This window comes from Macadamia integrifolia, unplaced genomic scaffold (assembly GCF_013358625.1).
Source record: "Macadamia integrifolia cultivar HAES 741 unplaced genomic scaffold, SCU_Mint_v3 scaffold2141, whole genome shotgun sequence".
NCBI classification, from domain to species: domain Eukaryota; kingdom Viridiplantae; phylum Streptophyta; class Magnoliopsida; order Proteales; family Proteaceae; genus Macadamia; species Macadamia integrifolia.
In genome coordinates this window covers 26124-53515 of record NW_024868536.1, presented here as the reverse complement: position 1 = coordinate 53515, position 27392 = coordinate 26124, and the positions used below count along the sequence as shown (strand labels likewise).

Sequence of the window (27392 nt, the reverse complement as noted above, 5' to 3'; positions counted from 1 at the left end):
TCGGGGTTTTGGACCTGTTAGTAATTGGATGGATTAATTCCAGGTTTAAACGGATCGATTCCAAATTCTGATCCCAAATTCCTCCTTGATTCAGGTTGACCAACAAAATTTCAGTGTACAGGTGCCAAGTTGACCGTGGACATGTTCTTGGAATCCAACACCTTTCACTTTTGGGTTTGCGTAGGTCCCACTAGAATTTGAGAAATTATCTTGCATCAAATCCCACCAAAAGTTCAAATAACCTCGTTGAGATGATTTTTTTTTAGGGAGAAAATTTTTCTTCACCGACGAGGACGATTTATCAATCATTTTAGGTGTCATAAATTCCTACAGGGATTTCTTTTTTCTTTTTTTCCTTAATACCCTTTTGATACAATTTATCTTTTTTTTTTGCTAACGATGGGTATTTAGGCCTTTGGCCTAACTAGTCCCGTAAATCTATACTGATTCCATAAATATATACTTTGCAACTATCTGAAGCTCCACCGTGAATATATTTCCATTCATCTTAAGCCTTAGAAAAACTCAATCTAAAGTTTAAAAGATTCATGCCTTATAAAAATCGGACTGGATCAGCCGATTAGACTTGAAATCTAATGGCCTCGACTTAGAATCTATTGGTGTTGATTCTAATTAAGAGAGGAAAACAACATACTGTTCACCGTCGAAGGCGTGTTGTTTGACGTAGCTATTGATGCCGTTATTGCATGATCAACATTCTTCTTCTTCATTGGAGGTAGGTTTGCATGATCAACCTTCTTCTTCTTCAATAGAGGTAGGTTTCTCCCCTTAGTATTTTCTCAATACACTTTTTAATGGGTGAGATTAGTACGTAAGCATAAAAGAGAGAACCTAGCCTCCTTTAATAACACAATGTCTATCTCCCATTAAGCTAGGCCAATTAATTAGAGAGTAAGTTTTCCCTATTTGCAACCAAACTAATATGGTATTGTTAATAAAATCCAAGATAATTTACAATCAAATCAAATATTGAGCTTCCATAATAGAACCCAATCAATAGTCAATTGAGACAAATAAGGAAAATAAATCCTACACTAGCCTCTCAAACCACCTCTTTAATATCATCATTTACTATATATATCAACCCCAACCATATGCTTAATTAATATCAAGCTTGTCGAAAAGGATTTTTTAGATGTCTTTATGTACTCTACGGGAGGACAAAGATTGATGACTTGTTAAAATTTACCAGTTGATCCAACCAAGAAAAGGACATCTATTTACTAAACCGAACAACTTTATGATGATTGGCTTTCTCAAATAAAAAGGATTAAAGAATGCTATCCAATAGTGCTCCCTATATCCACACACATGAGGAAGTGGAGCCGGGGCATGGATGACTTTTCGTAGCCTAACTCCACTTCCCCATGCATGTAAGAAGTAAGAACTATAAGAATTATTGCGTAGAGCTATTTTTTCCTAAAAATAAATCAACAACACATGATTAATGGCTTGCCTATTTAGCATACATATATAGAAAAACTGAGAATATTGCTTCCCCACCCCTAATTGGTCACGATAAGGTGTGATTATAGGTGTATCAATGAGTCAATTCAGTTCAGTTTATCCAAAACCAAATCAATTAGGGAAAATTTGGTCTTGATTAGGTTTGAATTCAGTTTTTTATTAGTTTGTTATCAGGTTCAATCCAATTTGGGCTCGTTTTTTCCATGTATGTATATACATAACAATGGGGATAACCATTTTTTTTTTTATGACTTTGGAGTTGTTACTAGTTTTTTATCGTTTCATTTTGGTATAGGTTAGGTTACAATCTGGTTTTTCATGTTCGTTTGCTTTTGGTGCAGTCTAATTTTCAAACCCACGACACCCCAATCCAAAGCCGATCCAACAAACTTCAATTAAATTTGATTCAATTCCATTTAATTTCGTTGAATTCGGGCTAGAGTTTGACAACCTTACATGGAAGGCATTCAAAGACGAGCATAAGAAGATATGGAAATAATTGACATCTTGTTGAAGGCCTTTAGAGCGAGTGATTAAAAGTGGAAGCATTGGGGCACCCATTAACCAAGACAGCATAAAACGGAAGAAAATGGAAGTGAATTTGGTTTTAGCAAGAAACTTTTATTATTATGTTTATATAATTATATTTAAAATTGGAGAAAGTTTTTCTCCACCCGCAACAGATAATTCACACATTATCCTAGGGTTCACAAATCCTTATTAGGTTTTAGTATATTTCTCAAAATACTCTCATGATACTTCCCATGCCCTAGTACTGCAATGAATTTTTCTTTTCAAATACAAAGGGTTGATTGAAAAACTAAAGTAAAATCTATTAATTCTTGTTTAATAAAAATATGCAATTTCTCTCCGGCCATGGTGAAGAGAGAATCTTAAAAATTAACCCCATCAATTCTAAGTCGAATCATCTAATTCAATGGTTTCGATCTAAAAGTTTTTTAAACCTTGAATCAATACCATATGTATCACATATGCACCAAATACCCATGGTTTTAATTCACACTATGGGTCAGGTATTGGTAATCCCAAATTTGATATTAAATTTATCAGCCATATTACATGAAAAGTTAGGTCAGGCTATTTTGTCTCTCAAGATTTGGATACTCTTTTTAAGGTAAAAAAATAAGCGGTTAGGTCGTGTAGCCCTTGGTCGGTGATGGGAACATGCACACTAGCAGCCAACAAGGGTCTGTTCAACGGTTGGATTGGATATTTCACCCTTCCTGCGTCTGGGATCCTTGGTTTTTTTTTTCCTTAAAATCATGAAAACGCTAATCCGGTATGGAAAAACTAATATCAATGTCATCCACAAATATGATGCCAATTCATAAAACCATGCAGATACCCATTCTTGGCAATTGAAAAGCATGTCCAGTGCAAGACGTTCTTGCTACTGAAGAATCTAAGAAGGGCAAATGTGCACAATCTTGTATACCCCTTGCTTCGTAGGAGGTGTGAGATTCCTTGACATAGAGCTAGGAGTGTCAATTCTGAGCCTGTATCAGTAAGCCCGATTGAGCCTGACATGTTTACAGCCTGATTAATAAATGTATCGGACTTGACATGATTATTAAACGGACGTTCACGGTGTAAGTATCTAGCCCGTTGGGCACTCGACCAAACTGACACATTTATGTGCCCTCCTTGAACCGATTCATTGTAGCCCGACCCCCTTTAATATTACCTAAAATTCATATTTTGCTACTACTAATAAGAAACAAATTAAGCTTTCTTACCCTTTGCTTTGTAGTATGGTTTGATTTAATTAAGCTTTATTTTGTAAATTATAAAGGTCATAATCTCTTCTTTTTCTTTATAATTAAGAACAACCATAATCTCATATCATTTTTCTTTCTTATTAAAGTTTTGCCTCACATATTTCTGGGCATTCAACCAACTTAAGAAAAGAATTTTATGGTAGACAAATTTAAAGCCCATTTAGACTTACATAGGTCCGTAGCCTAATTAGGACCCGGTTAAGACCCGTTTAAAGAAGCTTGACACAGACCAGCGTGATTATAAATTGTACCATACCTTCTCCCCCAAAGGTAGGCTTGTTTGCTTAAATGAACATTCACGATACAAGACTTTAAAGTGATCAAACCTGATTAAATCAGACTGATTGATACCTTTACATAGAGCATCTGATCCTCGTAGGAGAGGCTGTTTATAATGTTGACAGCTAGGTTCTGAGCGCAGGGGCCACCCAACCTGGCAGTTACCCTTTATTTCTTTTTCCTTCCTATTTTACCCCCCAAATCATTAAAACACTAATCCGGTAGCGGATAGTATCGAATCCAATCCATGTCGGCGAACATGATACCGATTCATTAAAACAGTGGCTGATGATTCTCCGTAGCCTGTAGGTAGGGGTCATGTGGTAAACAGGTAAAGCTATAGAAAGTATGTTAGTTGGATATTACAATATACACCAGCTAATTTTTCATTGACTAATATACCCTTAGATTCGTTTTCCAGTCTTGCAATTGGGTTAGAAATGGATTACCACATCACTCTTCCTAATTCTTTTTGGTTAGATTACTCTGTCCCCCTTAATTTGCTCTTCTTCCTCACACACGTGGCAATTAGATCTAATTTTTTTAATTAAAAAAAGAAAAAGGCCAGGAAAATAAGAAAGATTAAAAAAAGAAAATTTCTTGGTTGCTATCCCTTTCTCTTCTCTGCCACACTGACATCGCTCTCGTCATTTCTCCGTATACGATCAATCTTTTCACAAACCCTTCGTCTCATTTGTACGGATTCCTCTTCGTTTTCCTGATAATATTTGTTCGTGGTATATATCTATTCAAGAATGGTTTTTGGATGGATTTAGGGTTTTAAATTTGGTTCGTTTTGGTGGATTGGCGATCTATTGGTGGCAGAATGGTCTCTTATTCGAATGATTGATTGGAAATTTGATTCATTTTTTTGACTGCGTCTGTTCTTGACGTCTTTGGTTCGGTGGTCATTCAGAGGAAGAGAAGATAGAGCTTGTCATATTCGTTTCTGTTGTTGTTTCGGCTTCCAATTAATTCTCAGGTTAGAAAAGAAAGTAATCCTTGCGTTTTTTCTGTTTTCAATTTGAAAGGAACACCATTTATCGATTGTATTAAGCTGAACTTTATTCCCATCTTATCTCTACCTTTGATGATCGAACACTTTTGGTTCTTCTGGGGAGAACTCAGAGTTTTGTTTTATGGGAAAAATCTGTATAGCTCTTTCCCTTGAAGGCTATCATATGGTGTTTTATGAGCTGTGTATGATTGTTTGTGTTTTATAATTCGATATTCTCTCGGCTAAGCTGTGAGGGGTGTGGTTAAGATGAATATATCTCTCACATGTATGTCCGAAATAAACAATCACTGGGGCATTATTTTTGTTGGGAGTGGGGGGTGGGAACCGTTTGCGTGTTTATGCCAATCTATGGCAACCTGTCCTTTTTCCTTTTTCTTCTTCTTCTTCTTATTTTTTTTTGGGGGTGGGGGGTGGGGTGGGGTGGGGTGGGGGTGGTTGAAGATATTTTTTTTACTGGACTATCTGATAGGATTTGCACTAAAATTTGTATAACTGGTGAATTGGCTCTGAAATGCGCTACAAATGTTGATTAGCTTCACGTTGGTGAAATTTACTTGCCTATATTCAATTTATTAAAGGTTTTAGCAGACCCATTTGGAACTTGGTGCAAATAAAGTGATCATAAGAAATCAATGTTGTGCTTGATATGTTTCTTGGGCAGAGTGTCGTCTGAGTTCTGACTGCTATACTATTTTGCTCTTTGCTCCTCTTATTCCAATTGATGTTGTATGTTAGAGTTACTTTTGGTTGGGTGATGGATTGAAGTTGGATTACTTAATGTTCGGGGACTTCTAGTGCTCCAATATCACAAGTGCTCAACTCTCTGGCTATGGCATCAATTGCACCTTCCTTTTCTTCTATGCGAAAAAGGAGCTGCTGGTGCTATTGTTCTGGGAGTATTTGTTATTTTTTCTTTTAAGGGGTTTTTTTTTTTTTTTGAGAAATAGCTTTTGAGATTTATTGGATTGGTTGGAGGCTTGGAGCCTTATGCTTTTTAATTTTTTATAACAAAATATATTTTAATGATTAGAGGGCCAGGAGCCCTAAGGAGGTGCCACTGTACTTTACAATACCAAGCAAAAAGAGAGAGTTCTAACTTTTTTTACAGTCCAAATGGGATGTGATGCTCACAAGATATGAATTTCATTCAAAGTAAATAGGACACCAATTTGTTCACATTTGTGTTCTTTTGACCATTGCACCATATTGGCTCACCTGACATAAAATCTTTTACTGCAGTCTGCAGCAAGATGAGTCGGAAAAAGCCTTTCCAATTTACTTGATTTTATGGGCGCTTAAGCCGATCCAAGTGTGGGAGCCAAAGGCTATATATATTAGACAAATATATTGTGTAGACTAGTTGTGCTACATTGTCTTGTTTAGATTGCACCTTTGGCTCTTTGGGGAGGGTTCTAGCTTTGTTGTTGTGTTACTATGTATTTTTTTTGCAGTTCTTTCTAGTTTGTACCTTTAAATTTCTTCCCTTTCTATTAATATAAATTGGTTGCTTATCCAAAATGGGGAAAATGTTTAGATTGCACCTTGAGTTTTGAATTTTGATAGAAATGGAGGTAGATGCAGCTTCTGAGGCCTATAACATTTTCTTTGTAGATTGGTTTAAAGTGGTTTCTCTTCTTTGTGTTGTGAAGAGAAACTTAATGTGCTTTCTTAGCTATTCATATGCATTCTAGTTTAGTTGTTGAGAATTTGAAAAGAAAATCCTACATCAAGAGGACACTTGTATAACCCAATTGAGATTCTGCTGGGGTCATTTGGTTTACTTTATGAATGTGCTTGACTGCTTAAGGTGGAATCGTAACTGAGCAACATGTTTTGGTTGCTTGTTTCATGGTCCAACCCTCCATAATGTACTGTTGGTGAGATCCATTTAAGATGGTTCTGCTCATGGTATGTTCAGCAACGTGAAGAGAGAATGTAATAGGGCAATCTTTAATGATAGCTCTTGATTCAGATTACATCACTTCAAAAATATATTATTGATTTTGGACGTGACATTAAACATCCGGAAGGTGGATTATACTGCAATCCTTTTAATGCTTCTGTGCAACATTCAGTTTGATAGGAGATCTTAGGACCAGATGGTGTTTTTCCTCAAGAACTCAGTCAAATTCTTTTTCATATCTTAGAATGACTTCTGCTTTAGAGGCTCAGTTGGACATTTTCTAGGAGGCAGTTTGGGTTGAAGTGGTTATATCAAATATTGAGTTCTTCATGTGAATAGTAGTGAGGCCATTTGCTTCCCTATGTATCCTTCATGTCTACAGGAGTGGGGATTATAATTCAGTTATGATATTTTTACTTGCTGGTGTTTTGCTTCTGAAGTTTGGGAATGTGTTTGAACTTCTCTCTTGGTGAGGTTGGTTAGGCAAGCGATTTTCTGAGAAAGGCCAGACAGTTGATTGTTAAGAAATGTTTCATCAAAGTTCCAAGAGTATTTTGCCCCTTTTCCTTTAGCCATGTCTTTTGTCTATCTGGTGGAAAAGAAATTGTAGAGCTTTTGAAAACCACATGGAACGGTGTATCAGTTTGGAGCAAGGGCTAAAAATCTTGTATTTTTCAGGGTTCTCAATGTGAAAAGTCTAGAGAACTTATGCATGTGAGATATGTAGAAGCTGCTGAAACTTTCTGTAGTTGACTTCAGCATCACTAATGACTTGCATATGAAGGTAGCTGTTAATAGTTTGCACGCCTTCCACCACCCTTAGGAATACCAAATGTAGAAGCAACTTGGGAATAGAGTAGGCACATACCTATTCCTTAGATCGTTTGATACCTAATTTCGAAATCTCAAATAAAGGTTGGTGCTTGGTGTGTTGTGGAGGAGGGGTAAATGGGCATGGAAGATCATATTTTTGTTGGCGAAGAGAATCTCCTGAGTTGGTTCCTCTTGATGCTGGCAAATCACAGAAATGGAATTATTTTAGTGGAAATAAACCTTGGGTTGAGTTGCTGATGAGCACAACCTTGGACTGATCCAAACCCTATGGGTATTCAGATGGAAATGAACCAGATCCAATTTCGGATCAAAGCTAGTAGGATCTTTTAGGATTTTATTTACTTTATTTTGGGATTAACATGCAATCTTTCATTTATTTTTCTTAAGTAGGAGATAGTTATTAGGATTTAGTAGAGTAGGATTCCTTTTGTGTTGGGTTTGTCTTATTATTTATAGCAATGTAACTGATTTAGATTTCAGTTTTGAAGAATGGGTTGAATGAGTTGTTTTTGGTGCCAGATAGGTGCAAAACAAGGTCGTGACTCTCCCCACCCCTCTTGTGCGATTCTCTCTCTATCTCTTTCTCTCTCTTTATATCTTCTTCTTGCCCTGTTTGAAATCCAGTTCTGTACACTGCTGGTATCCCTAACCTTGAAGTCAATATCCCTCAACCAGTCAACCGTACCCCTTTCTCCTTGAGATGAAGGTAGCCCTTCCCGGGGTGGCCAAACCTTTAGAGCTTCTTGCCATAATACCATCCCCGTTGTGAGAAACAAAACCTGCAACTTAGGCTAATAAAAGCTACTGCTTAGATCTGCTTTCAGGGATTTAATACTCTATGTTCAGTTGATGTCTACAATTGGTTCTTGTTGGAATCAATAGAGTATGATGTGGTGATGCTTTGTTTGAAATCTTGGGCTGAATCGATCAAAGAGGAAGAGTTACCTCCATTGCAAACAAGTCCTATCCTGCCGCTTCTAGTTGGTGAGGTTGAAGACAACCTCGGCAAGAGATCGTGGTTGGCTTTACTTCCTGATTTCTTATTTCCATATTATTACGCATCCTTTTCCCTCCTTATTACACATTGTCATTAATTTGTTTGTCATCCCTAGGTTACCCCTACCAAATAAGTACTAATCACCTGTGTCCTCTGTTTAATTATGAAAGTGCCACCCCCCTTTTTTGAAAACTTCAGATTATTTACAGATTTACGATCGTTCCATCGTATTCGGGTTTTGACCATTTAAAGTGGGCCCATAACTGATCCAAATAAGGTTTTTGTAGCCCAGATCTGCATCAGGTGCATATGTATTGGGCCTTTAGTCCAAGGGGGTTTCCTTGTAATTGGTCACTTTAATGGCCTATCATGAGTAGGAGTTAGGAATACATAATTTATCTTATTGGGTAGACTAGGAGTTATTTTGTTGATTGAATTCTATTTGGTGTCCTTGAGAATAGGAATTTTACTTTTAGGCATGGTTCAAAATCTCGCCGAGATCTTGGAATTTTTTTTTTTTTTTTTTTTTTTCCGAGTCAAGATGTGCTACTGTTAGAGCAAACATCAAGAAAAATACAAAAATAAACAGATAATAGATCCGCACAACACAAAGATTTAACGAGGTTCACACGCCGGTGTGGTGTGCTACGTCCTTGGGCGAAGAAGAAGATGTTTCACTATGTAGAAGAGAGCTTACACCCAAGTAGCGGTGAGAAAACTCACCCTGAAACCCTAGCTCCCCCAAAATACAATGACTCTCTCAACAAGACAACAATACATTATATACTCTAAGTTGTGGGTTGACCCATCGGGTCGCGGTCAATCCGGTCAAACCATGCACCCCCATCCGAGATCAGTGTTGGGCTCCGGGCTTGGGCCTATCGGCCCAACCCCTCTGCTTCCATCACTGATCTTAGAAAAATCGCATTCAGGTAGCCACCAAAATGTGTCGGAGCAGGTCAATCTTCAAAACGGGTCAAGAATTCGAGACAAACTTAACAACTACGAATTACAGAAAGGTAATTGTCTCGGTCGAAATTTCGGTATCTCGCCGAAATGGTACCAACGAAGGCTTATAAATACTCAATATCATGAGGGGGAGTCAAAATTTTGACTCCAACTCGACTGTCTCGGCGAAATTTTAGCTCCGCCTTTCATTTGAACACAAATTCACTCCATTGTCCACTAATTTGCCACATCATCACATCTATTGCCTTAAAGATCACTCCAAGTTGAAGATCTATACATTTCAAGCTTTGGAAAGTTAAACAACTTTCCCTAAAACCATTTTTTTTTTTTTTTTTTAGTAACATAAATTAATGCTGAATAGGGCTAGATATTTTGTATGTTACGACACTATAGGCCGATCTATGACCACACGTAGTCGATTTTTTTTTTTGTTCATAAATATTTTTTTTTTCTGGTTTAAAAAAATACATTTCCATCAACATTAAATGTATTTTTTTTTATGCTTAATATAGCTTTGATGGACCTCTATGGATGAATTTAGTTGGGACTTGGGAGTTAGGGAGTTGCATAGTATATTTCTCTAATACTTTAAATATTAGTTAATTAATGTTGATTTATGTTTTGATCATGGCTTAAATGCATTTTTACTTGTTTTACTGTCATATTATATCTTGTTCTAGCAATATTTCATAAAATCTCTAGAACAATTCGACGGTTGCTGCCAAACAAGGGTGCAACTCTAAAGCACTGCCATGTTCTAATATGTTTGCAAATTTAAGTTCTAAGCATGTTTATTAACCTTAAAACAATCTCCACATCAAATTTTTGGTATGGCCGTTTGACCACCGAAATAGTCAACCGAGTGTAGCAAAAAAAAATAAAAAATACCCAACTCGCTGAAATTTCGGTATTTTGATGGTTTTGAAACCACGGAAACACTGAAATGAAACGAGATTTGGAACCTTGCTTTTAGGAGCTGTTTTAAGTCATGTATTGGTCAATTCAGTAGCTAGTTTGATTTGTAGTTGGTTTAGGTTATTTCTATTTATGTACGGGTCAGATAGCCATCCAGGCATACGAGATTGAGTTTTTTGGTACTGAATTTTTTCCTTCTTACTGTGTGGATTTGGTGGTAAAAATTAAATATTTTGAGTCATTACACCTTTCTAATTAGCTCATTTCATTGCTTTCTTGTAAGTTAATTCATGTTGGTTTTGACACACTCATTTACAGGATTGGAATAATGGATATGTTATCCTTGGTGTTTGTGCAAGACTATCTATACATGTGATGGTCATGAAGAAAAGCAGTAGTTTCTGTTTAAAGTTTAGAAACCAAAGCTGCAATTATACAGCACGATGCCCTTTTTTCCATCTTATGCCTATAACAGAACATGGTTAATATCGTTTCACCTTTGAAGGTATGTTTTATATTATTAAATACTGTATAGTCACTCATACATTTTTATGGGTATTTGGTTTGGGCCATATGGCTACCAGTTTTGTTCTATTGTGTAATGAATACATCTCTAGACAGCTAAACTGTCCGGCTGCTGTTGTATTTCATCTCTTTAGTAGGGTTTTTATTTTCTTGAATATCATTTTATAGTCCTAATGTTTATTTTTCTTTTCTATTTAGAAGTACAGGAAATATACAAAATTTGGTTTTATTGCGTTTATAACTCCCCCCTCCCGCCATGCGTGTTTGATGGAATTTGCCTTTTCATGTATGGAAGCATTTAATTCTTGGTTTTTCATTTTGTTCCTGTAATGCTGCTGTAGGATGAATTGGAGACCGCTATTGCAGTTCTACTGTTTTGGGTGTTAGCGATGTTTATCATATGCTTGCCGATAAGTAGTTTCTTCATTCATTGATATTTTTCAGCTGGAAGGATTCGCCCTTCAAACCATGCCTTCTCTTCAGTTATTTCAGCTAACTGAGCATGGTCGAAATCTTTTGTCTTCGAGGAGGTACTACCTATTCTTCCATCTTTGCTTTTTTGTTGGTAAATTGTACAAGGACTTGTACTACTAGTTTTCACTAGTATGTGCTTGTCAAGGTTTCAAGAATGGGGATAAGATCTTTTGCGTTGCTTGATCTCGGTTGGGATTGGCAATTGCTGATCTGGTCGATACCAATTGATACCAGACGGTAGTGGTAGAATCAGTCTGGGTTGGTGGCTGCCAATTGGGTATCTGATCCTGGTCTTTAAATACTTGGTGCTTGTGTTCACAATTAACCTAAATGATCAGTGGTGACAATTTTGTACTATTCATCTGTTGATTTGATCATTTAACCCTGTCTTTCCCTTGATGTGGGATGAATACAAATGTGCAATCCTAGTCGCTGCTGGAATAATTTGATAATTTTAGGGCAGCATTTTCTTAACAATAAACACAATTATAATTGGGATGGATCAATTGAGAACAGGGAGAAATAAATGAAGATTGGTAGAAGAAATAAGAGGGGAACTAGTAAATTTTATATTCAATAACATGAGGAAGAAATCAACAAAATTATAACAAATGAGCTTGAAAGGAGGAAATTAAATGAAGTCACTAATGAGGCTCAGTTTGTTTGGACATAAAATGGAAGAAGTGAAAAACAGGATTATAACATTTTCAATTTTGGAGATTTCGTTAGAGCAGAGCTAATAACTCTCAAGGGCAGGAATTGAGTTCTTTTCTTAGGGAGTCTATTCCTTTGCAAGTGGCCATCCATAGTTGGTGATGGAGAAGCCTTAGGGGTAGGGAAGAATCCCTGAGGTGACCTCAGAGTTGCAGGGGAGAGGGAGAGGGAGAAATCACACTAAGAAAAGGTGGGGAGGGAAGGGAATCGCACACACTCAACCTGCAGGCACACACCACAATATCAACACATAGCTTCATTATTCAATTCTTTGATTTGTCCACCGATTGCAACCAATATATAGGGAAAATAAAAGACATAATTAGAATCCAACTGAAATAAGAAAGCTACCATAACTAAGCAAATGTCTCTATTAAGACTCTCTGAATTGTATGTGAATCCAACTTGCTAAAATAAAGTGCATAAAATCAAATAAAAGCCAATATTCCTAAATAAAGTAAATCCTACTAGACTAAGGACTCAATATGGGTCCGGTTCATCTCTGTCTGGATACCTAGATGGGTATGGATCGCTCCATGGGTGCATATCTACATCAGTTGGCTTATTGTGGGTGTAAGGGGTCGGCCTTTTGTGAGGGCTCTAGCTTTATTGTTGTATTGCTATGTATCTCCTTGCAGTCCTTTCTACTTGTATGTCCATCTTTTCTGATTAATAAAATTTGGTTTCTCTTCCAAACAAAAAAAAAAAATATCAGTTTTGAAGTTGTTTCATAAGAAGTAAAAGTGGAACGTAAAATTTCCAGGGGCCCCCACTATTTGGCTCCCATAGATTGTAGATTGAAGTGAAGTAAATATTTTCCCCTACACTTCACTTGACTTCCGGTTATTTGTCGAAACAAATGGGAGCCTAAGGGGAGAATAAGAGGCTGGTTGTGAAAGAATACCTGTCGCAGGGCAAAAGGTAATGAAGATCACATAAACATTCAAATTAGTTTCTCAAGTTGGGAATATTTCTGAAATAAAACTCCAAGCAGGATTCTAAGTGCGGTTTTAATTACTCAAGTCCAATAAGTTAAGCGCTTTCCTTAGCAAAGAAGAATACAATAACAAACTCAGCCTTATCCCAACTTAATGAGGTTGGCTACATGGATCCATGCAAAGCAAAATAGGGGAAAACTGAGGTCCCAAAAAAAAAAAAAAAAAAACCGATGATAGAGGCGAGATGAAAAATGAAAATGAAAGAAATGAAAGGAAAAGGAAAGAGGCACAGCCCAACAAGTCAAGAGAATCTCAGCTAAATGGGGTTGGGAACATGGATCCTTATCACATCAAAGAAGAATGCCTAACCAGGAATAGACTTTAACATGAATCCCTAATTAAACAAGAAATTGCAAATTAGAAATCTTGTTGCATCTTGAATTTCTGACAGTAAATTTGCTGTACTTTTTTATTTTATTTTTTTAAAAGCAACTTGGATGTGAGGTCTTAGTCTTGTTATAAATAACTATGTGAGCATCGAGATGGTACCCAAATCATGATAGACTAAGAAGTTTTGACCATTTAAAATATCAAGGTACTTCCAATGAATGAACGTGAAAGATTTTTAGCCGACCCCATCATAGTTTTCAAGGCGTCGTCGCCTTATATTTTGGCACTTATTTATGCCAAATATCAAAGTTGGGATAAGGTTTTGTTGTTGTTGTTGTTGTATGCCAAATATCATTTAAGTAATTACTTAAGAAATTGTTCATAAATAAGTAAATACCCCCTATTTGAATCCAATTAAAATAGTTTAAAAATAAAATTCCAAAAGGGTAAGAAATCAACCTCCCAGTTTAAGAACAAAAATTGGATTTTTGGTTGTAGAGGCGATTTTCAACTTTCAAATGCTGGGGTTTTTCTCAATTTTGAAAATTTTCTAAATCTTATCAGATTAAAACATTACTAAAAACCAAAAATCTGGTAAAATAATTTTTTGTTTTGATGTCCATAAAATTATTTTCATTCAGGCATTTTTAATAGCATTCGCACACTTTGAAATAATTTTCACCAGAACATAAGCCATTACAACTCAGATTTAAGTAATTTTAGACTTGTTAAAATGCTGGTTTTGTGCTATACCTAATACAAAAAGTGTCTTGTAAAAATAAAATCATTTGACCAATCAAAATTATTATAGAACAAGAGCATTTCTCTAAATGTTATATTTTATGACTTAATGTGACTTAATATTGATTTTTTATGATTTGATTGATGTGGCTTAATGTTATTTTTTTTTGATACAAGGTATATGTAACATACTAAATAATGTTAGAAATGAGGGAAGATAAACATAACATTTGGCCGCCTTGTTCGCCTTAAGGTGGGTGCTCTGTCACCTAAGCACTTAGGTAACCCTACGCCTTGGTTCACCTTGGTGCCGTGACAACTATGGACCCCATTCAGTTTGGATAAGGCTTAATATTGTTGTTGAACATGAAAGATTTTCTGATTTATTATCTATAAATTTGTTCTTTCTGCATCTTTCTCAGTATCAGGTTGCTGAGCTTGTTTCCATGGATGACTGTGGAGCCAATTATTTTATCATTATCATCATCTTTATTATTATCTAAGGAATTGTGTGGTGCCTGTCATTGCTTATCATTTTCATTATTTATACACTGACATCCTGAAGCCTTGCCTACTTTAATCCTATGTAACAAGGACATGGACACAGGTTCAACATGGTGATCAGATGGCGTCTCTTGTGAAACTATATATATCTATTTTATCTGTAAATATATGTATTCGATCGATTACTGTGAATATTATAGATTGGAAGGGGAGTAAAGATGTTAGTATCAGATCCTTGTCAAAAATATGAAAATGGCCTGTCGATATGCTTTCTCTCTCTCGTTTTTATGTCTTCATGTCATATGTACTGTATTGTTGGGTCTTATATTAGCAGATTCTCTTTTGCCTTTTGTTTTCACAATAATTTTTTATTTATCTGCCACAAGTGATTTTGGCAATTTGTTGTAAAAGATTCTCAACCCTTGCAAAACATTGCATGTCCCCAGGAGAACCCTGGCATTGGCCACCAGTATCTTAGTTGCTGGTGGAACAGCAGCATACATGCGGTCACGGTTGCAGAGCCGAAGAGGAAAACCTGGCTCTTCTAATCATTACTCTGAAGCTGCTATTAATAAAGAAAAATCAAGTGAGGTGGATGCAAATGATAAGGTTGTGAAGAAAACTAGGCTGAAGAAAGGAGGTCTGCGCTCGCTTAAAGTTCTAACTGCAATCCTACTGTCTCGTATGGGCCAAAGAGGTGCAAGGGACCTTTTAGCTCTAGTGTCTATAGTGGTGAGCTTCTGGCCTTCCTAGAATATATCAGAATTTATATTTTTCTCTTTTTCTCCCTAATGATTTTCTCACTTGATGTCGTAATTCTCATAATGGATAAATTGTAACCCTATATTCTGATGATAAGACCAAAGTAGCAAAGAAGACCTTCTATTCATGGGATCCCATTTTATTGTGATCTTCATAGACTCTTTAATAGGAGAATGTCTGGTTGGCCATGTGGTTTTGTTTTAGTGGTCCAGAACTTTTTCCCCTCCCCCCGCCCCCATAAAGAGGGGGAAAAAAAAGATAAAGAGAATATTTTTTACTTAAGCTAGTTTTTCAAGTGCCGTGAACTTCTTTGTTTGCAGTAATTTTGGTATTTTGGGGGGTGGTTATTGATGAGCTATTATAGAGACCAAGATCTCACAATCCTGAGTTGATTTGGGAAGGTTGTAAAAGTCCTATTGTTATTCTGTTAAATTGTCAAGCTGTGGTGGTATCGTAGTTGTCAAGGTGTCACCTCGGTTGCCTTGTTGGTGTCGCGTTACGTCCAGGCCCCCTCCAATGCCTTGGGTCGCCTAGACGCCGTGACAACTCTTGTAGTTAGCTTAAAAATAGACTCCAAACTATTGAAGCCCAGGGTGGCAAATTTGCTGTTTTCTTTGATAGATCTGATTGAAAACATGTGATGAGTACATGAGGTTTAGTAAACAGAATCTCATAACTCATGAACTTTACCATCAGACTGAAAAAATGAAGTAACTATGTTGGGGGGGGGGGGAGAGGATTCATTATCCTTACAAAGTACAATCTTCTAATGACATGATTCTGCCTCTGTGAATGAAACTGTTTGGAACTAAACCAAGGAGGTACAGGTTGTATCTCCATCCTTGGGGGCATCTCAGAGAGAAAAAAAGGGCATACCCAGTGCATACAGTTCCCTCCACTGCTGGGTCTTTCTTTCTTTCTTACTTTTTTTTTTTTTTTGGGGGGGGGGTGGGGGGGGAGGTGTTCTCTCCTTGACAACTGGTGATGACTGGTAGAGCCAAATAGCCAACTTAATGTCAACTTCACTAGGCCTTATCCTCACTAAATGGAGTCGGCTACACCCCCAAACACTGGACTTTTATTTAAATTGATTGTCAATCGTTCTGCCACTTTAAAACAACTCAGGAGCATTCTCAGATTTCTCTTTTTTGGGGTATCGGAAGCCTTAAAATCACAAGTAGTCAAAGTCAAATAACTCAATACAACTCTACAAATACACAATTTCTCAAGAATTCAATTATAGCACACAATATAGGCTTTCAATGATTCAGACTTTCCAAGACTCAGTTGTTGCAACTCTGGTAATACCACATAGAGTTACCGGGTGGTTGAAGCCACCAGTCGAGCCATCAGTGCCTCTGTTGAGATGATTCTTCAATTCACGCTCCTGACATGGCCATTTACTACTGAAGGAGGTCTCGTAATCCCTAACTTATATACAGCCTAATCTTCAACATGTGGAAGAGATGCCAATATTTTGTAGACCTTGAGAATGAGGAGGTTCATAGCCAATGGTATCTAGGCAACCCCAAGGCAGTAGAGGGGGCTAGACACAAGGTGACAGCTGTGCCACCAACAAGGTGTCCAAGGCACACAACTATGCATTATGGCAGTCCTATATGAAGACAACCCTCTATAACACATGTATTTTTGTAGGGGCCATTGAAATGGATACTAAAAGATACAGTTAATTAAAACAAATGAGTGATTCTGTGTATAACGCTTCTATGTTTTATTATCTCCTCACTGAGTTAATGTGTTGGTTGTTTATATTTATATTCATATAGCTTAAGGTCATCACTGGGTTGGTTATTTAAACTAATATTCATACAGCTTACTTTGCTTTCACTAAGTTTATCATTTAAACTGATCTTTATATCATGATGATAGTATGCGAGCCATATGTAGCATATCCAGTACCATATGCGGTCTTTGGTTGAACCATCTCCAATACCCATGCTGAACTATAGGCTGTATATCCTACAACTGAAACTTTTGTTGTCCCCAGCCTCGTATGTACCCATTAGACCATATATTATTTTTTATTTTTTATGACTTCTATTCTAGTTCTATTACTTGTACAATGGAATTTATTGTAATTGTTATTATATGATTCTCATTTGTTTCAATATTGTATTATTTTATTATATTAATGTTAAAGAAAAAGATCCCCACCCTATCAGTGTGGGGATTCTTTCACATGCCCTCTCATATCCCTAACACACTCTCATCCCTGACCATGTGGGCCCTCTATTGACAGAACTGATTCCTCACCTGGATTGGCGAGGGTTGGAGATCCCCCACCCTCGAGTGGCGGCATCGGAAACACTCTCCTTTATTGTTATTAGTATGATGTTTATGAATATTAATGGAATTACTTATTATATGGTAATCTATTATAAGTAAAAGTTTTCGTCATAATCATCATGGTAATGCGATAGTTATCTTTTTCTTTTCAATGTTCGGTAATTTTTTGACTATTCAATGATTTGGACATACAAATAGAACGTAATTTTCACAATATCATCTTCTATATTTTTTTTTGCAGGCATTGCGGACTGCTTTGAGCAATAGACTGGCAAAAGTGCAAGGATTCCTATTTCGTGCTGCTTTTCTTCGACGTGTTCCATCCTTTTTACGTCTGATCATTGAAAATATTATTTTATGTTTTCTTCAATCAGCCTTGTTTTCCTCGGCAAAGTACATAACAGGAACACTAAGTTTGCGGTTCAGAAAAATACTTACTGAGCTTATTCATGTTCATTACTTTGAGGTAATTTGCCAGAACATTGGATGCAGAGTCTTGTGCATTTTAGTTTTTAATAATTTTCTAGTCCTCTTATTCAATTTGTCTCTTTCATTTTAGTTATTGAATAGGTTTTGGTTACTGTGCTCCCTTATTTTACTTGTTAAAATTCTGTGTTGCAGTTTTTTGTTTGTTTGTTTGTTGAATATATTTCCTGATTTTTTTTTTCTCTTTGATCTTGAATCGCAATTTCGTACTGGCTATTAAATAAACAATTCATGTTTCTTTTCACTTTCATACTTTCATTGATGGATTTGACCATTGTGGTTGCTATGTGCCGTAGAGAAGCATCTTATGTTGCTCTGATTTTCTTTTTGGATAAACCTCTTGTTATATATTTTTTTTCACTCTTTCTGGTGACCAAGCAGATAAACATATTATAATATTAAGGCCAGGCAGGCTTTAGGGTAAAGAGAAACAGTAATGCTTGCATTAGGATTTTATTAGGTTATAGGATCTATAGAACATTGATTTAAGGTCTGTAATTAGTAAATTTCGATTATAATAGCCAGAATTATCTTAAAATGTGCTCTCAGAAGTGAAGCTAAGATTAACATGTTTTGGAGTGAAATCATGAATGAACAATACCCCCAACAATGGGAGAGAAGAATTCATGGTAGTTGGCTCCTTAATCCTAGCTGTCTTCTCTCATGCATTGCTAATGGGTCTGTCTCTTGTTTCAGAACATGGCATACTACAAATTATCACATGTTGATGGTCGAATAACCAATCCTGAACAACGGATTGCGAGTGATATACCGAGGTTCTGTTCAGAATTGAGTGACCTCGTACAGGAGGATCTCACAGCAGTTACTGATGGTTTGCTTTATACATGGCGTCTGTGTTCTTATGCAAGCCCAAAATACGTTTTCTGGATATTGGTACTTCTCGCTTCAAAGACTGCTCTATCTTATGCATTTTTGTTCTCCTTCCCATGGAATTTGTTGATGATTTTTTTTTTGGGTGAATAAATAATTAAGATGCTTTGATACAGCTATTTTGTTTAGGAATTAGGATGTTAGGTGGTTTTATATTTTTAGTTTCTTATTGTATTTTCATAATTTATTGTTCTATTTGTGGGGTATTCCTTGGTCAATCAACATTCATGTTTTGCTTCTTCAGGCTTATGTGACAGGTGTTGGAATTGTGATCGGAAACTTCTCGCCTTCATTTGGAAAACTGATGTCGAAAGAGCAACAGCTGGAAGGTGAGTATCGGCAGCTTCATTCGCGGTTAAGGACTCATGCAGAAAGCATAGCATTTTATGGGGGAGAGAATAGAGAGGAATCTCATATCCAACAGAAGTTCAAGACTCTTGTTAGGCACATGAAGCTTGTTCTTCATGACCATTGGTGGTTTGGCATGATTCAAGACTTCCTGTTGAAGTATCTTGGTGCTACCGTAGCAGTCATCCTTATCATTGAACCCTTTTTCTCGGGCGATCTAAGGCCTGATACGTCAACTTTAGGACGGGCAGAGATGCTTAGCAATCTAAGATATCATACAAGTGTGATAGTATCTTTGTTTCAGTCGCTCGGAATACTTTCTATAAGTTCAAGACGGCTAAATCGTCTCAGGTTATTACTTCATCCGTTGCTGTTTTCTCATATTATGAGTGTAACCATGACTATTTTAATGACAGAAATTTAAATATGATAAATTCTTTCCTACATTCTCACTTTATTTTGATAATGAATCAATAAATTGACCAAAGGTTTAATAATATAGCGACTACTTAAGAAAGATTTGGTCAATTCTTTCCTACATTCTCACTTTTTTTGGTAAATAATTAATATAATGACCACTTAAGAACTCTGTGTAGTAAGCCGTAACAGATCAGTTCTCACATTCTGATCCACTGTTAAATCTTAATCTCCAAATTTTTTGAGTCTGTTTCTGGTTTTAAGTGCTAATTTCTGCAATTCTCTTTCTTTATTCCTTGACAGCAGAACTAGAAGTTTCCATCTGTAGTACCTGCATTATATCGAACCCTATTATATCATTGAACTTGCAAAACCCTGGAAAGATTTGTGAGAAGTATGGTCAGGATGGGTTTTGATGCTGGAGACAGGCTATTTAATTATTTGAAGATTTAGATGTAGATGACCACCATAAGTTCTAAGGACTAGTTATTGACCATATATATCAAAACAGATTCACAACCTCCAGAAGCTTTTTTTTTGTTAACCTCCCCCAATTAGTTCTCTTTTTAGCAACCAAAAACTGAGTTTACTGTCTTTCAAAGACTATAGTTCCTAATAAGATTCACAGCTTAATAAAATCAATAGTTGATGTTAATTTCAATTTTAGCAGCTCCAATGATTTTCACACCTATTTCCGAATAAAAGATTAGTGAGTCAAGAGTGTAATTTTAGCCTTTGTATTAAGTATAAACTCCTAAAGTATGAAGTCACTCAACGCTTAATAAGATATTAGGAACTGGCTGTGACTTCCAGAAGCATTTTGGACTCACAAGATCTTGGTCTGGTGGAGAAGGTAACTGCAAAAGCTTTTAAACAACACCAAAATCATGCTAAAGGGTTGAAATTTGCACAAGTTATTGCAAAGATAATGTGGAAATAGTACAAGTAAAGGAAAAAGAGACTGTGTCCCCACATTTTTAACAATTGCTAGTAAATCTTGAAACACAAAAGAAACAGTTTGGAAAAATCCAACTTAAAAGCAATCATGTCTTTAGAATTCTTGTCCAAGACAATGTTGAGAACTGAAACTTCAAATTACTTTCGATGAATTTTGTGTGTTTGAAAAGATCTAAAAAAAGATGGTTGGGACTTGGGAGAGTGTGTGCATTCACTTGCATATCATTATACTAACTGAATAATACTTCTTGCTTTTATCCTCATTGGATGTTGGACTAAGGTCTACAAACCTTAGGCAGCTATGGTGAGCCTATCCTACTTGAAGACTATGAGTAGCTATTTCAAGCAATTTTCACAACTCTAGCAGGAAAAAAGAAACTGCTGCAGTTGGATTGGGTTTAAAATATCTTCTAATTTGATTCCTTCCTTTCTTTTCTTTTTAGATTTATTACTTAGTTTGGTCGTATTTTTATTTGGGTGAGATTTTATTTCTATTTTTAGATTTAGATGCACGTTTAATTCCATTTCAGATTAGGAAGGTGGGGTTTTGAGTCTTTATAAACGGTTGTGTTGTCCATTGTTGACGGATTAGATTTGAAGTTTTGAGTTGAAGTTGAATGACATAGCTTCTTTTGGTTGAAACCGTGGCTTCGGAACCCCTCTTCTCTCTCTCTGAAATTTCTCTCGTCTCTTCCCTTCCATTCTCCTACTTCCTCTTTATTTCTTCTTCTTCTTCTTCTTCATTCTTGTTGTTTTTCTGGTTTTCTTCTCAACAGCTCTGTTTCTGGGCAACAGTTGCTGCCCTAATCTGGTAGATTGATCTCCCTCGCGTTTGGCCTTCTGGGACTGAAACTCTGGTCGTGGATTCCCTGTCATTGGGAGACTCAAACTTTGAGAGGGGGCCTTGAAATCCTTCACAGCAGTGAGAGCCAACACCTGCAATTGGCTGCAACATCTACAGCCAGTTCCTGACTCAGATCTTCTGTATTGACTGCTGGGCTGCTGTTCCAAGCCATTGGCTGTGGAAGACAAGATCCTTGTGCTGTGACTCTTCCCCATGAATTTCAGATCAAACTGAAGCTAAACCTGTGAGTTCTTGCTCTTGAAGCTTTGCTGGTCTTCCGCCTGGAGTTCTGTTGAGAGGAATATGAAGGGTTCATCTCCTATTACTTTATGGGTTTAACTTCTAGTTATGACTCCCTTTCTTTTATTAGTTTTCAGAATTACCCTTATTTAACACTTTAAATCCACATTGCCCCCAAACTTGAGTTCTATTTACCCCAATTTTTTTTTTTTTTTTCAATTTTCAGATTACCCCCATTCCTTAAAGTTTTAATCCAGTTGTGTCCCATCTACTATTTGTTCACTCTTAAGGACCTGTTTGCTTTGGATATTACGGATTTGCCACCGGTCCTTTGAATTTGAGCTATCTCTCATTATTGTGGGCCCCTAAGCGATCCGATTCTGAATTCGGAACCCGGATCCGCATCAGAAACACATATACACCTAAGGACCAAGCACTATTCTGATGAGTTGAAATTGTAGTATAAGAAACTGCTGTTGATTATGTTCCAATAATAGTAGTAGTTTTCAGATTGCACTCTCTGTCAGTCAACCAGGTCAATAATAGGTCTGAAATGTATAGTTCAGGAGAAACTCTGAAAGCAGAAGCCATTTGGAAAATTCTAGAAAGTTCCAATAAATCCGAATCTGCTGAAAAGTGCCAGATTTATGGATGTCTTCAAGAATACATATTTTTTTGAAGAAGGTAAGAGAATTGTATTTATGAGAAAATAAAAGCTGCCTGGATAGTTAGAAAGCTATACACTTTGCATGGCCTGCAGGTGCCCTTTACAAAATGAAATTCCTTTACAATATAAGGAAACACCTACGAATTATCTACTCATTCACAAATTATCTCAATTATCCCATTTACAGAACATATTGACTCTAAATTTCAACTCCATTCTTTGAGCCGTCGTCTCTAGCTGGTCAGCTGGCTCCTCCTTCAGCTCAAATATTCTTGCATTTTATTCTCATCAAATGACCGAATGCTGCAGCTTTTTGCAAAAGGAATCCTTTTCAGTAGAATGGTCACCCTTCCTAGAGGGGCATACTGCCACTATAGCACAACCTGAAGAATTGAATTTGGAAATGCCCATGCAACTTCTGTCACTTCTAGAACACTCCCGCATAACATCATTGCAAAGTGGCACCTGGTGAGAAATGGTAGATGCCCTCCTGCTTCTCACCGCACAATGTGAACCATGTCTTTATCTCCATCCTATTGCTCCCAAGTTGAATGTCGTAAGATTCTTATCCAAAACCAGTGTCCACATGAAGAAACATATCCAATGGAGCACAATCTGTTCCAAATAATCCCATGAGGAAATGGACTGCCCCCCAATGCAACATTTTGAAGAGATATCTCATTGAAAAGCTACCTTTCCTTGCACCACCCATACCTATACACTTTCATCCCCCCTCTTGTGCTTGCCCTTTCCAATGGTTACATCAATCCAATCACTCTTTCCAACTCCCTAACATTTAAATTTCTCCTAAAGTGAGGAGTCAACAGACTCAACACTTTTATCCTCCACCTTTCCTGTATATTTCCCAACCAATGCCTCTTTGTTCCAAGTAATAGAGAACAAGTCCAGAAACATTTCTTTTGTTGTCCCACCTCCACAACAAAAGTCATGCCAAACTTATCCTCTTCCCATCCCATCCGTATATCTCATCCCCTTCTTAAATTCTCCCTTAATACTCCAAATTACTTTGCACACACCATACCTTCCTCGTTTCTCAAGCCCCCAAGCTGCACTTAGCACTAATTACTGCCACAGTGCTCCATCTTCCTCCTAACATCTGCAACCACTTACCAGTAAAATCACATTCGTAGTACTCACTGGACTTGCCCCTAATGTTCCTTTTTCTCCCTAGCAGTCTCTCCAGCATAGTTGTCGAGGCATCCTGGCCTCTTTTTTTGGGGTGGGGGTGAGAAGGGGTGGGTGGTTGTCGGTGTCAGATTTTTTTTGACCCCCTCGAATGCCTTGGTTCACCTAGATACCGTGAGCACTATGGTCTCCAGTTCACCAGAGGGGTGCGCTGGTCATCTTTTCCATACCACAAAAATCTCGTTGAAGCTTCTCTGTACTATTTACAACCGTCGATGGGACCTTGAATAGGGATAGAAAGAAAATGGGGATATCTGAAAGCACACTATTAATGATAGTCTCCCGCCCCCTCAGAAAAATAAATAAATAAAATAAAATTTTCTTTGCAAGTTTTTGCTTTCCAAGTAGATAGCCTACTCTCCAAAGCCAGTTTCCATAATGGCTGTGGTTGAGGGTTGTGCCTGAATGGTTGGCCCAAATATGCGAAGGCAGAAGACCCTACCCAGCGTCCATGCCAATTCCTCCATATTGTTAAGCACTCCTATCTTGAAAATATTTTTAGAAGGCCCAAACACTAAACAGGAAATTAGCAAAATGTTATCCAGATTCAGATTTACTACGATTCTCAGAGTCGGTTATGATGAATCAATATTTTTTTGTAGATCATGATGAATCAATCTAAAACCATAGTAAATCACAACCAACTGGAAATGGGTTCAACATTATAAATCAGCGCTGGCAATTTGAAGCTACGGCTAAAATACTGAAGATCTGAAGTTGTCAGAACAATGACTGTCCTGTTTTCCTCTTTGGTCTCTTCCAATTTGTTTGTTTACTTTACAAAATACAAATGAAGTCACTATTCTGAAATAAATTCATCACATTACCCTACACAGGAAGTGGATCTGTAATGATTTAACAACTACTCAAAATTTGGGATTTTTTAAAGGGGGGGTTTGCATTGTGGAATGGAGGAAGTATATTCAGAATCTCAGCTATAATGCTTTTTCATGTTGTAATTTTCACTTTTATCCTTTCTCTAATGTTTGAGGATTTTGGTCATAATTTAATAAATATTTTTGCTGGTCACAATTTAATAATGAATGGTTTCATGTTCTAGTTTGTGGTACATGGTGACTTCTATATATATATAACTACTTCCCCCCCCCCTCCCTTGTTTTACAGTGGCTATGCTGACCGCATTCATGAACTAATGGCCATTTCAAGAGAGCTAAGTGCTGTTCATGATAAGTCTTCTCTTCAAAGAAATGGAAGTAGGAATTATTTTAGCGAAGCTAACTATATTGAGTTTGCTAATGTCAAGGTACTTGATTAACTGGACAGTTCTTTTTTGTTTTTGGTTAATATTTTGGTCCTCTATATTCTGATGGTAAACTGGGTTTTTTTCCAGGTAGTTACACCCACAGGTAATGTCCTTGTGAAAGATTTGACTCTTAGAGTTGAATCAGGAACTAATCTTTTGATTACAGGTAATGTCCATACCTTGTGTAGACTTTACATTATTGTTTTCACATTCTTATCATATATATTTATATTTGTTTATTTTTTGACCTTTCACCCTTTTTTTTTTTTTTTATCTGATTAGTGCCTTTCTGCATGGTTTTCTCCACAGTTTTGGCTTTCTACAAATTTTGCCCCTATCACAATGAAATCAAAAAGCAGATTTAATTTGAAATGACAGACTGTTTAATGCAGAAGTAGGTTACAAGTAAACTATCCCAACAGTTTATAACTCCAAACAAGACAAATTGGACATAACAACTAACTTGCTAATAACCATAAATACGACCAGGAAACAAGGAAAAGACCACCAAATAAACCCCCAAGGATACAATAGCAATGCAGGAGCAAAACCAGCCCAAAACCCAACCTGATAGGAGAGAGAAGGATCTGCAATAGGGCTGGAGAGAGAGAGGTGCGGGCGGGTCTGTGGGGCTCCAACTGAGCTGCAAACTCGGTCGATTGTAGGGCCTAGGGAGGGTACAAAAACTCCCAAAGTTGATAGTCTTCCAACGACTGGTTGTGGAGTTGTGTATTTTTTTGATTTTCAGACTTAGGTGAGAGAAACTGAGAGAAATCTTTAAGAACTTTGATAGGGCTGCTTGGGCAGCAATGAGGAGAGGATCGAGTGATCCTTGTAAGGCTGTGAGCACCCTTGGAAAAGGGCATGCAGATCCGAGGCCAATTGGGGAAGGAAGAGGAGATTGACCTCTCTCCTAGTTCCTCTAGGAATGCTGTTCGATTCTGTCTTGGAAGGGCTGAACAGGTCTGAATCTCTTAATAATGATAAACAATAACAGCAAGTAATGGCAGCAACAGTAAAACAAAGAATAAGAACAAAAAGAAACCAAAGCAAGTGTGGGTGGGAATGGCTATGTCGGCCCGGGCATCTCACCCCCACTGCTATCCCGGTTATTTACGCAATTGACTGCAATCATTCATTATTCAAATATGAGAATTGAGAGTACATAAGTTCTTCTATATGTAGAGGGCAGATTAGCAGTCATACCATAACTAGGAGTTAGATTCCAAGTAGGATTAGCGTTACATAATAGGAGTTGGACTCCAAATAGGGCTAGACTAGAATTCCAACATGGAGTAGGTAACTAACTAGTCATTCACTAATAGGGAAACCTAAATTGACTAAAAACTGAATTAACAAAGGAAACAGACTCAAAACAGGACTCTAACTAAACTAATAAATTAAATTCCGTTTTCGTACTTCCTGCCCATATTTTAGGTCCATTAAAGTGGCCCATTACAAAGAAAACCCATGGGATCAAAGGCCCATCATATACATAACCCAACCCAAGGCTTATTTGCAATAAAAGAAGCCCATTAAGTGACTTATTTACGTCACTGTTTTTTTTTTTTCAGTCTTTTGGTATTGATAAGTTTCTAGCATTTGCAATGTCAGATTCACGCAAATTCTGAAGGAACTTTACTGTTAATAAAATAAAATTTTGAAATTCCTCCATTTTATATTGGAACTAACACGTTTTACTTCCCGACCAAAAAAAAAAAAAATGCTAATGTGTTACTGCCAGTTCCGTGCTTAAATTTCGAAGATCAAAATATAGACTGATTTATATCCTTGTCTGGTCATGATAGAATCTAGGGTGTGGATAATTTATTGCATAGTAATATATATATATATATATATATATTTAAGAGCCGAATAAACACCCTTATAGCGTCTTTACTGTTGGTATGTTAAGTACAACCCTTAAGAGAATGCTTAATGTTCTTAAGGACCTTCATGGCCTATATGTTTTAGCAGTCATGTGGCTCAAACAGGAGATGGTGACCTTGAGGCTAATAAATTAAAAGATTCTAAGGGTAACCCTAATTATAAACTAATTCACTGGGGTAAAAAGAACACTCATTGTAAAAGCTAATAGGAGGCAATCTATCAAAAAAGAAAGGGGAATGATAATACTCAACAATGTAGATGCTCCTTCGCTTAAGCACCTTTCTGTTTTACCCATGGACTTGTTCTTTGGGTGTGTTTCTTCTTCTTTTTTTTTTGGGGGGGGGGGTGTTTATAGTTGGTAAATAGCCAATCCATAATTTTCTTCTCATCCAAAATCCTGCAAAAAGTAGCAGCAAACAAAATGTGGGGCTCTTTAAACTATTTATGCAGCAGAATCACTTGGTCTGTAATTGAGACTGCCATTCCATTGTCCCAATGCCTAGAACTTGATCATCAAATCACAAATTTGGTTCTCTAAGTGGTGTGTCATTTTCTGGTTTCAGCCATGGCATTAGCGGTGGGTCAAAGTTCAGAACCCTTTTGGGTGTTTTTTTTTTTTTTTTTT

At 36.9% G+C, this 27392-nt stretch overlaps 1 protein-coding gene across 1 annotated transcript in view; it reads left to right on the top strand.

Moving 5' to 3' along the window:
• The first annotated feature begins 4176 nt into the window (after nucleotides 1-4176).
• Nucleotides 4177-27392, top strand: part of LOC122065887 (ABC transporter D family member 1) — a 38551-nt gene continuing 15335 nt past the window's right edge. Inside the window, exons 1-9 of the mRNA XM_042629710.1 lie at nucleotides 4177-4548; nucleotides 10521-10707; nucleotides 11069-11257; nucleotides 14935-15220; nucleotides 17799-18023; nucleotides 18740-18937; nucleotides 19179-19633; nucleotides 24739-24877; nucleotides 24965-25043. Of these exons, the coding sequence (XP_042485644.1) occupies nucleotides 11196-11257; nucleotides 14935-15220; nucleotides 17799-18023; nucleotides 18740-18937; nucleotides 19179-19633; nucleotides 24739-24877; nucleotides 24965-25043 (1444 nt within the window). The 5' untranslated portion in view covers nucleotides 4177-4548; nucleotides 10521-10707; nucleotides 11069-11195. The remainder of the gene's footprint in view (nucleotides 4549-10520; nucleotides 10708-11068; nucleotides 11258-14934; nucleotides 15221-17798; nucleotides 18024-18739; nucleotides 18938-19178; nucleotides 19634-24738; nucleotides 24878-24964; nucleotides 25044-27392) is intronic.